Raw genomic sequence first — 11,359 nt, forward strand, 5'->3', positions numbered from 1 at the left:
TGTGTGTGTGTGTGTGTGTGTGTGTGTGTGTGTGTGTGTGTGTGTGTGTGTGTGCGTGCGTGCGTGCGTGCCTTGACATTTCAGTATATTGTAATTACATTTTAATTTAACCTTGGGTCATCATTGAAATGGTGTTTGTGGACAGTTTTATTGACGAACCTCTTTGTTGAGGTCTTAATAGAGAAATAGACACGGATTAAATGGAATGAACCATTTCAAAATTTATAACAATAACAACCATAAAGAGTAAACTTGCAATGGGCCTGGTCTACAAGATACACCACAACATAAAGATCCCCATGTACCTGTCAAAGTACTTCAAAAACGTAAATGAAGTCCAGGTAGCTCCACTGATCACGTCCAACCCAGATTTGGCACAAATAAGGGGTTGAATTCGTTCTCCTGCAAAAAAAATTGTAAAACCATACTCTCCTTCACAACTGCCCTGAAAGAGTAGGCCTACCTTAGGTCAGGTGCACATTCATGTGCTTTTTTTCTGCAAACTTCTAAATAAAGTATTCAATCAATCAATCAATCAATCAGTCAATAAATCAAAGAACGAACGAGCGACCGCCCCACCCCCGGTCCATTGAGTTCAACGGACTTTCAATGGTGTGACGTCACGTTCTCTTTCTACTTACTACTACTATTATCATTATTATTATTATAATTTTATATTGACAGTAAAAAAAACTAAACAGTCATTAACACAGAGCACAGACAGTAGGCTACATATCAGAGCCAAGATCTTAGAGAAAACAGTTTTTTGCAGCTTTCTGTTACTTGCTGTTTGGTTTCATTTAAAAAATATGTATAATTTAGATAAAATAATTGCCAATTTTATTGTATATATAACTCATTATTATTATTTTTATTACTATCATTATTCTTTTTAAACGAAACATTTAGAGATTACGTCATAAAGACAACGTAAGGGAGTCATTTTCAATGACATAACCAACTCTGCCCTCTGGTGGTGATGTTGTACTACTGCAGTCTACATTTATCATTCATTTATTATGATCATTTATAGCAAACAGAGATTCGACCAGTGCCTCGGCAGGTGACTTTTATTCTAATCAGAATTCATAGATCAAGGAATTTATAATCGGAATGTTTGTGCTCCTGACTTGATTAAAATAAATAAACGCTGGATGGCATCTATGTCCCAAAGATTGAATATCCGCGACCTACAGGACAAAGCTTTTCACTAAACAATACGGATGCAAAACACCATCCTTTATGTCTCCTGGTTGAACGTGTTTTAATCCATAATTAACAAGGTAGGTAATTTAAGGTAAAATTACACAACACGCATATTCTATCCACAATAGATCTCTATACATGTAGTAAGGTGTTTATTATAGGTATAGCGGGTGTTGTACAGATTTCAGCATCTGCAGACTAGATCACTTCTGATGTAACCACGTCTTAAACCCCATATGGGTAACAGGAGTCCATCAGGGCTCAATACTAGTGTATTTTCTGTTTTGGTTTATTGTGGGGAAAGCTTTCGCTGAAAATAGCCGATCGATAAGCTCTCAAGGCATCCAGCACGACCTGCTTGTCGATCTACTATTTTCTGTGAAAGCCTTCCCCACAATAAGGATATGCTGGGGTAAGTGGTTAACGTATTAAAAAACATAATATAGCCTAAAACAATAGATGTTGTTTTATGTTGAACAGCAGGAGGACATCCATGCACGTGGCGTTCATTCATTTTACACGGGGGGAAAAACACATTTACATTTAAAATGGTATTTTAAATAATGTGTCCTCTACCGCTGTAGATTGATTGACATATGATCATTAAAGCAATCAAATCCATTCTTAGGTGAAAACCAATAGCTATATATAAACAAAACAACCTGACTTACTCATCAGTAAGCTATCAATCTATAATACCATTTCAACAAGTTATTTTTATGTATTTCTTTTAACCTTTATTGCCATTCATATTCTAATTGACAGGCAATTAACACCACAATGCAACGAAAATGAATACCAAATTAAGGCTAAATATAAATACATTACAAAAAAAAGATAATAAACAAGTTAAACAAAGATGATAATAATAATGAAAGAAAAATACACAAAATAAAATCTGCATGAAGTTGTAACAGCTTTGTACAACAACACAAACTGCTGCATGTTCTGCCTCTTATCAGAGGTTTATATTTACAGTAGAAGGGAACTTCCCTCCCTGCCAGTCTGGAGCTTTGTGAAGCACTGCTTGTCAAAGTGGGACCAGGGCTCCCAGGGGTCCTTGAGGGGGTTCCAGGAGGTCCCAGGCAAAATGAGGAATCTATAAACATTTAAGCCCTATCTTATTTGTCAGCTATTGGAGAATAGCTGATCCACAAGCTCACAATGCGTGTTAATGCGACGTGTTGTTTGTGAGCTTGAAGATCTGCTATTTTTGAAAGATGTTGACAAATGTTCTCTTATGGGTCAGGACCCAAAATCTGTACGTAGCAAAACCACCATATTTGGGTAGAACTTGGGGAGACATACGCACATAAAAACGATTATATTTTATTCTGGGTGTCCATGTGTAATTTCCAGCTCCATTAACTTGACCCCTGTTCGCAGGATGTTGGCCAGGAAGGGCCTGCTCCCTGACGGTTTCCTGTTAACCCGTTTGGCGGAGAGCGCTAGCCAGGTGAACCGCTTCCGCTCACGCTCCCAGCGAGCTCGCTTCATCACCAAGAGCGGCTCCTGTAATGTGGCACACAAGAACATCAGAGAACAGGTAACCCCAAACCCCACCATGGAGCCCTAATCTCCTGCCCTACAGCACGAGTGCCCGTATAACATCCCAAAGAGGTCTGAATTCCAGCAGCATCAAGTGGGGTCCAGCTCAGTGGGATCCTGCTTAAACAGTTTAATGGGCACAAGGTTAATTGTGTTACCACAAACCACAACAGTGGCAGTGAAGGACACTCAAAATGACAGCCATTCGGTTCAGCAGTAAATCTAGCTTTTCGGTCAGTTGACCTTGTTTTTTAATTATATGCTTTTTCTATACCCTCAGAGGTCTGCATCTTTAATTTCCCTCATGAGTTAAAGCACATGGATTGCTTTTCTTCTTCCCAGCACAAATGGGATTTGCGCTGTTATAAGCCTGTCTCCATTGCCATTTTGTAAAATGTGACCATGGTGAGTGACTTCATGTGTTATTTTTCATTTGACCAGTGAATGGTTGTATATATAATCATATTTCCTTCTTATTAAGTATTAAAAACGTATTTTGCTATTATTTATTCTAAAATATTGTATTCACAACCAGGAAACTAGTCACCATTAGTCATTTATAGTTAGGCAGTATACTGTATGCTTGTAAAAGTGTCCACATTATTAGGTATAAGATGGATACATGAGGCAATGGACATGGAAATGGACATGAACATGTTTTGCTCCTGAGTGACAGAGTAACCCTTCTCAAACAACACATGTTTAAGCTAGCCAGGTACAATGGTATGAAGAAACACTCCAAATGCAGTAAGCCCATTGACTCTGACACCTGATCCTCTGGAGGGCAGGTTTCACCCAAATGCTTTAAATGGTAAATGGTAAATGGTGCATTTATATAGCGCTTTTATCCAAAGCGCTTTACATAGATTGTGCATTACATTCACTCATTCACACACACATTCATACACCGATGGCAGAGGAAACCATGCAAGGCACCAACCTGCTCATCGGGAGCAATTAGGGGTTCAGCGTCTTGCTCAAGGACACTTCGACACTAACTTCTAGACAGAGTCAAAACATTCACAGTGTCACAGATGGCTGAGCTGAGTTGACCGCAGATCACCCACTGCGACATGTGTGAGCTTATAGATTGGCCATTTTGTGTTGAAATGTTTGAAAATGTTCACCTATAATGACATGCTCAAAAAAGGGACGCAAGGTTAAAAGTGGTTAAACAACGTGCATATCAGATTAAGCCTAATTGGTATGTAACCATGGCATCACAGACAGTAAAATTCTTTGTGTTATTTTAACTGTTGAGCGTGTACAAATGTAACCATGGATAACGTGTAATATGTGAACTGTTGTTCTGCATGTAGATGACCGTATGCTATATTTTCGGTGTCTCTTTGTGTCACAGGGTCGATTCCTGCAGGATGTTTTCACCACCATGGTGGACCTGAAGTGGCAGCACTCCCTGCTGATCTTCACTTCTGCCTTCCTGTGTTCCTGGATATTGTTCGCCATGGTCTGGTGGTTGTTGGCCTTTGCTCATGGAGACCTGGAACCCCGGGACCCTGATGGTCCCCCAGGTCCTGAACCCTGTGTAACTGCAATTCACTCCTTCACTTCCGCCTTCCTGTTTTCTATAGAGGTCCAGGTAATACTATTACTACTGTTACTACTTCTGCCAATTATAATTACACTTCACATTCTGGTTCTCTACAGAGGTCCAGGTATACTGCTGCTACTACTAGACTACTGTTCGTACTACTAGTACTAGTACTACTACTACTACTACTAGTAATAATAATAATACTTCTTATTATTTTTATTATTATATATTAAACCGTTACAAAGCGCTTCACACAGCATTAAATATAAAATCAACTATATACAAATTGTGAAGAGATTCACAAAAGCATAAAAAGAGAAAAACACAAAACAGGCTAATCAGGTAGTAAAGCAAGTCTATAAAAGCATGTTTTAAGAATGTATTTAAAAGAGAACACTGAATTTGCTAGCCTGATCTCTTCAGGCAGGTCATTCCAAAGTCTGTTTGCTTTTGCCACCAGGGATCAGTCTAGACTTTGGAACAACAAGATAACAATTATTATTATTATTTATTATTACGGTCCTGCTCATATGGGGCTAAATAATGTGTGATGTAGGAAGGGGCTAGACTATGTCATGCCTTAAAAGTAATCAATAAAGTCTTGAAATCAATTCTAATATGAATACAGTAGGTAACCAACGAAGGGAGGCTCAGATTGGTGAAATGTGCTCTGCTCTTTTGGTTTTAGTTAACAGTCTGACTGCTGCGTTCTTCACTAACTGGAGATTTTCTTAACTACTACAGCTACTAGAGCTGCCACTACTACTAATACTGTACCAATACTACCACAGTATGTCTCTGCCTCTGCTTCCTTTCCTGTCTCTCTTCAGGCTACTGTCTTATCAAATAAACAAAAGGCCCAAAGTAATGATAAAAGAAAAACCTTCACCATACAGCATTAATCTCAAGTGTACCATTTAATTAAACCATGTAGTTCTCTGTGTCTCCAGGTAACGATTGGTTTTGGTGGTCGGATGGTGACTGAGGAGTGTCCAGTAGCCATCGTTGTCCTGATAATCCAGAACATTGTGGGTCTAATCATTAATGCTGTCATGCTTGGCTGTGTGTTCATGAAGACGGCTCAAGCTAACCGACGTGCCGAGACGCTCATCTTCTCCAGAAACGCTGTCGTTGCTCCGCGAAACGGACGACCAACGTTCATGTTTCGAGTTGGAGACCTGAGAAAGAGCATGATCATCTCTGCTACAGTACAACTACAGGTAAACACAGAAGATACCATCTTAACTTGGCAAAACATTTCCACCTTGACTAGAAACAGCTCCTGACAGGTAGTTTAGAAACGGTTGGCATATGCGTATGGCAGAGTATTAACAACTCTGAAGTCTTATGTGTTCCTCTGAAGCTGCATTAGTCATTCTGGAGCTGATGGCAACATTGAATCTGTTATGTGCTCTGCAGTTGTCTGTCTCTTACGTTGTTAGCACCTCTGAGTGTACAGTATAATCCTAAAGTTCTGTGTATAACTCTGAAGTTTTGCATGTAACTCCAAAATTGTGTAACTCTAATGTGTCTGTAAAATGTAAAGTTACGTGTATAACTGTAATGTTGTGTATATAACTATAAAGTTGTGAGTATAAATCGAGCGTATGTAAAACTCTGTGTGTGTGTGTGTGTGTGTGTGTGTGTGTGTGTGTGTGTGTGTGTGTGTGTGTAAATCTAATGTCTGTTGTATATAACACTAAAGTTGTGTATAAGTCTTAAGTTGTGTGTATAACTCTAAAGTTGTGTGTGTAATTAATCTAATGTCTGGTGAATATAACACTAAAGTTGTGTCTGTAACTCTAATGTTGTGTTTATAACGCAAACGTTGTGTGTGTAACAACGTGTGTGCAAAGTCTCTACAGTTCAGAAGCTGTGTTGTTGGTACAGGTGATTCGCCGTACAGTGACAGCAGAGGGGGAGGTTGTCCCGGTGTGTCAGCTGGACATCCAGGTGGAGAATCCTCTTCGTAGCAACGGCATCTTCCTGGTGTCACCTTTAATCATAAGTCACACCATTGAAAGAGGAAGTCCCCTGTATGAAGTCTCCGCCAACTCCCTCCCCTCTGAAGACATTGAGATCATAGTTATACTGGAAGGTACACTCGTTATTAATCATCATCATATTATTGCAATAATAATAACACCATATTGCCATTATACTGGAATGTGCATATTAATCATCACCATCATCATCATAATATAACAATACATCATTGTCATTGTAGTAGAAGGTAAACATGATACGATTATATTAAAAGTCAACATGGATAGATACATATAATAAACATAAACAATAATAAATAATATTGTAATAATAAGTGTTTAGCTGTTTAGCAGCTTTACCTCTCAGACGCTGATTGGCTGCTTGGTGTAGTTGATTGACATGTGATCGTGTTTTGTGTTTGATTGACAGGCGATTGATTAGTATTTGTTTGATTGAAAGGTGTGGTGGAGACGACCGGCATCACCATGCAGGCTCGGACGTCCTACACACCAGATGAGATCCTGTGGGGTCGTCGCTTTGTGTCCATCCTGAAGAAGACGGCCGCTACTCGGTGGATTACAGTAAGTTTGGGAACACAGTGGCGGTGCGCATGCCGTCGCTCAGCGCCAAGGAGCTCGACCAAACAAGGGGAGTGCAGCATGACATGGGCGGAGCGGCAGGCTCAGCCCTGCAGGGCTGGGGACTGGTCAGAGCTGGCAGGGGCGGGTTCCGAAAAGGAGGCAGGGGCTGTGATGCGTCGGCCTCCCAGCCCTGGTACGCCCAGACGGAGAAAGTGGTAGAGCCAACCATAGAGCCAACGAAGAAAGAAAATGGACAGAAGAAGAGGGTGCAGCTGGAGGTGATTGGTCGGCAGATTGAGGAGGAGGAGGGGCTTGGAGAGATAAGTGAATAATACACCCTTTTGGTTGTTAGAAAACAGGGTCCGGCCCCGGTCAGGTCAACGATGACGAAGTGAACAAACACTGACATCCATGTTGAAACGTCATCGTTACTCATCATTCACCTGACCTGTTTTTCAACAGACCTGGTGATAAACCAGCAATTGTCTAAATGAGGTTCTGTGTTTTACTAAAGACGTCCTATATTGTTATTGTAATTTCTCCCTGTGTTCATAAAATAAAATATTTATCATTCATTATTCTTTTATTCTTTATTTGGATCCCCATTAGCTTTCACAGTGTAGTCTAGTCTTCCTGGGGTCCACAAAAACACAACAGCAATAAAAACAATATGATGATGATTTGAACAATAATTCTAAATCACACTGTATCAAATCAAACAAAACAAGACTGTGTATTTGGTTGGGTGGATTTGCAGGCAATTTGTTAGAGGGATAGTAGGTAATAGTGTCTATAATGTGAATTCCTGGATATGAAATGTTCTGCAATAGTCTGTAGTGGTCCCAGTAATGCTTAAAGGGGGATGAATCCCTAGGCTGGTTCCGAAACTAAATATAAAGATCAGAAAATAAGTGCAATGACTACATATGAAACAATAAACAATAGTAAGCTACAATCTGTCTGATGTAGCCTAGATGGGGAGCATATTCAAACAGAAGCTCTATAAGGAATAGTTCTCATCAATTTGTTTGTAAACTTGGCACCACCAGATGACCAGTGCTCACTTGACATATATTATGTCAACAAAAAAACAGTATATACTAGTTTTTCATGAAGACGGTTTATTATTCCAAATATAATTTTGTATGAATAACAGAAGACAATATTTGTATTTAGACTCCACAGTTAGGCATGATAGTGGCATGACAGTATGCATCTCACTCACATACTAGCATGGAATTTTATAAATATATATATTTCTCAGCAGCAGTATTGTATTGTTCATTTAAATACTGGTGCAGGGGAAGGCAGCTCTTATTGTACCTACAGTACCTACTGTAAATGATCCAAAAACTTTTTGAGTTTTGTGCAATGTTCAGTTTCCATAAACTTCACATGTATATATTTTTTCTGTCTGTGTACAAGTTATTTAAGGATTAATTCCAGGACAATTAATAAATTAATATTTTATCATTTGTCTTGAATTTGCCTTTGTCAAAATGTTGACTGTCATTCTTCTATAATGAGGCTTACACGCTTTCCACAAGCTGATGATGATGAGTCTTTAACAACTGTTCATGTCTCTCCTCAGTTTCATTCTAGTCCAATAACAACTCATTACCAAAATACTGACCAGCATGGGATTTTTTATTTTCCAAGTATTCCCTTAAAATAAAAATAAAAATGACGTCTCACTTTCCGCTGAGTGTTGTGTGTTGGGAATACAGTAATGCAACATTGAACATTTAGACCAGGTTGAGGGTAAGTAAATACATTTAATTTGTCTTTATGCGTACTATTCAGCTTATAATAACAACAACAATATTGATAAATATAAAACTAGCTTTAGTTCAGATTAAAGAAATAATAATAATTCAGCAGTCGTGCTACAAACTGAAACCTTGGCGTTGGTTAAGACCAAGTCGTTAGTTGTAACCAATAACCTGAGTGAGGACCTAGTGGAGACCAGGCATTAGTTCTAACAGTCAGCTAGGCCAGTGGTTCTCAAAGTGCGGTCCGGGGGCCCCTAAACGTCCTTGAGGGGGCTCCAGGGGGTCCTCAGCTAAGTTGATAGTTAGGAACCAAAAAATTGACCCTTGCAGATCTGTAACTCAGAGAGTGTACAAATGGGACAAATGTGTACACTCTCTGAGTTATGGGGGTCCATGCATGCCAAACTGGGGGTTTGAGAACCACTGAGCAAGGCTAGGTCTACGTCCTCTGACCCCACAACAACGCCACCATTGACCCCAGGACAGCCAGGGCGGCTGTGGATGTTGACGCCAGGGCTGCGGCGTTGCCAGTGTTACACAGGCTACTGCTGCAGCATCTGTAGGTGAAGCCGGAGATGGCTGGAAACATCTGAGTCAGACGAGAGTTGTCGCAGTCTGTGTATCGGATGCACTGACGGATGGTCTTACCACCTACAACAACAACAGCATGAGAAGCAACAGTAGTTCTCAAACATTTTCATGTCAAGGATCCCCAGATTATTAGGCAGTGGACCAATATTTTAAAAAACATTGTGCCAGACCCCCGTAAGAGAATATTTGTGAGATATTTTGCGTTGTGAGATTGTATCTTCTATAATTGAATAGCCGGGGGGAAAAAATTTAACAGAGCTTAAGTATTTGAACTATTAATTTTGGCTGGGGACCCACTGGAACCCACCCAAGGACCCCTGGAGGTCCTCAACCCCGACTTTGAGAACCACTGACAGAAACAACACAACTGACCATGATACTGACATAATACTGAAATGATGCTGACCATGATACTGCCATGATACTGACATGACATGAATAATACTGACCATGATAGTGACATGACATGATACTGACCGTGATTCTGACCGTGATACTGATGTCAGTATCAAAACTGTAAGGTTAACAGCAGAATAATGGCTAATTTATACTCTGTTGTACGACAAAGTATACATCAGGATGAACACACCTCTCTCACTCAGGGAAATACAGGAGTCTTCAAAGGTACACTCCTGGACGTTCTCACAGCGACCTGTGTAATCAGAACATTTATAACAGCGGAGCGCTGCACCTGAAACACACAAACAGGTGTCTGATGAGGAACTGAAGCATGAACCACAGTCATAGGAGGTTAACCACTTGAACCCCAGCATCCATATATTCTTGGGGGAACATTAGCCAAAAATACCAGATCTACAAGTGAGCTTGTAAATCGGCAATTTGTGGCTAAGAGGTTTTGTATAGATGAAGAAAAGTGGTCAAAGAACAGAGCCAATTGGTCCAGTTTAACTTTGTTCTTCTGCCCCACTACATTTCAGAGACACAATTTATAGTTACTTTTACTCCACAACAATTATTTGAAAACTTAACGACTAGTTTCTTTGCAGATTTAGATACAAATATACTGATAAATGATGATGTTTTATAGGTTCATCTACCAGCACGACATAAAGTAGGCTACTGTCATTAAAATCATCCCCAACGTTACAAGCTGCAGCATTAATGTGATGAACACATTAATGCATTAATTAATTACAATCCAATACTATGATTGTGAAATTCTGCATAATGAGTACTTTTATGTTTGGTACTTTAAGATATATTTTGATGCCAATACTCTTGTACTTTTACCAAAGTAAAAACATCATTGCATAACAGTATGAATTATGATGTTTCTTACAGATTCAAGAGGACTGCTCTAAGATAACATAAAAGAAAAGAAAAAAGCAATCATCATAAAACATCAAAACAGTAAAACGTTTCTATTACTTCTGGTGAAGCTTGTATGCTCTTGGGAGGAAGGACATCTAGTGCCTTTTTGTGTGACTCACAGGTTGTGTGAGTGTCCTCCCATTTCTTAAATTGTAGAAATTTGTGTTTGTAGACAGGCTCTGGATCATAGGACTGGTCCCTTCTCTCAAAAGTTGATTGAATTCTGCTATTATAGCTACTTACAGTAAACGTAAGTAAACAAGATCTCCGTACTTCTCACTGTTACTACTACTATTACTATGATAATATGACAGAATGACAGGATATCTGTTCAGATGGATTACTGCAGTACTGGAGATAAACTCACCTGAACCAAACGTCCCCAAAAATATCATCAACAGTCCTAGACAACGCTTCATCTCCTCAGCTCTCAGTTTCCCCTCTTTAAAAATAATGACAAAATAGAATTCAAATAAAGCAGGAGGCAGGCCAGCTCTCCACAGCAGGCAGGGTTAGACAGCAAAGATCTGTGTGACTGTCTGACTGGGCTAGTCTTCTGACTACAGACAGAAAGACAGACAGACAGTTTTTAGACAGAAAGACAGACACGTCTTTGTCCATCGAGCCACAAAAGGCCCCTGTCCCCCCACTCCTTCTGCCCTCGGACACACTGGAACAATCATTTGGCAGCAGCATACACAGCAAAGCTGGGTTATAGTAAGCCTACTCACGTTTATTTATGTTGTTATTTCCTCTGAATAAGCCCACTGTAACAACATTAGATGGTC

General features: G+C 39.7%; 2 protein-coding genes across 2 annotated transcripts; one reads left to right on the forward strand and one right to left on the reverse strand.

Annotated features, from left to right (window-relative positions):
- Positions 1–1,171: 1,171 nt before the first annotated feature.
- On the forward strand, positions 1,172–7,365 carry kcnj11l (potassium inwardly rectifying channel subfamily J member 11, like). The gene is given in 7 exon segments (XM_084059248.1): positions 1,172–1,283; positions 2,593–2,752; positions 4,115–4,354; positions 5,260–5,529; positions 6,200–6,407; positions 6,755–6,841; positions 6,844–7,365. Coding segments are annotated over 6 exon segments (1,329 nt in total). The 5' UTR covers positions 1,172–1,283; position 2,593; the 3' UTR covers positions 7,209–7,365.
- A 1,722-nt stretch (positions 7,366–9,087) lies between these two features.
- Positions 9,088–10,990, reverse strand: cd59b (CD59 molecule (CD59 blood group) b; the record flags this gene model as incomplete). The annotated part of the gene is made up of 3 exons (XM_084059495.1): positions 9,088–9,299; positions 9,829–9,930; positions 10,939–10,990. 3 exons carry the CDS (start codon positions 10,988–10,990, stop codon positions 9,088–9,090), a joined length of 366 nt encoding a protein of 121 aa, XP_083915621.1.
- Between the last annotated feature and the right edge of the window lie 369 nt (positions 10,991–11,359).

The sequence above is a fragment of the Gymnoscopelus microlampas genome (genome assembly GCF_963454915.1).
Source record: "Gymnoscopelus microlampas genome assembly, chromosome: 6".
NCBI classification, from domain to species: domain Eukaryota; kingdom Metazoa; phylum Chordata; class Actinopteri; order Myctophiformes; family Myctophidae; genus Gymnoscopelus; species Gymnoscopelus microlampas.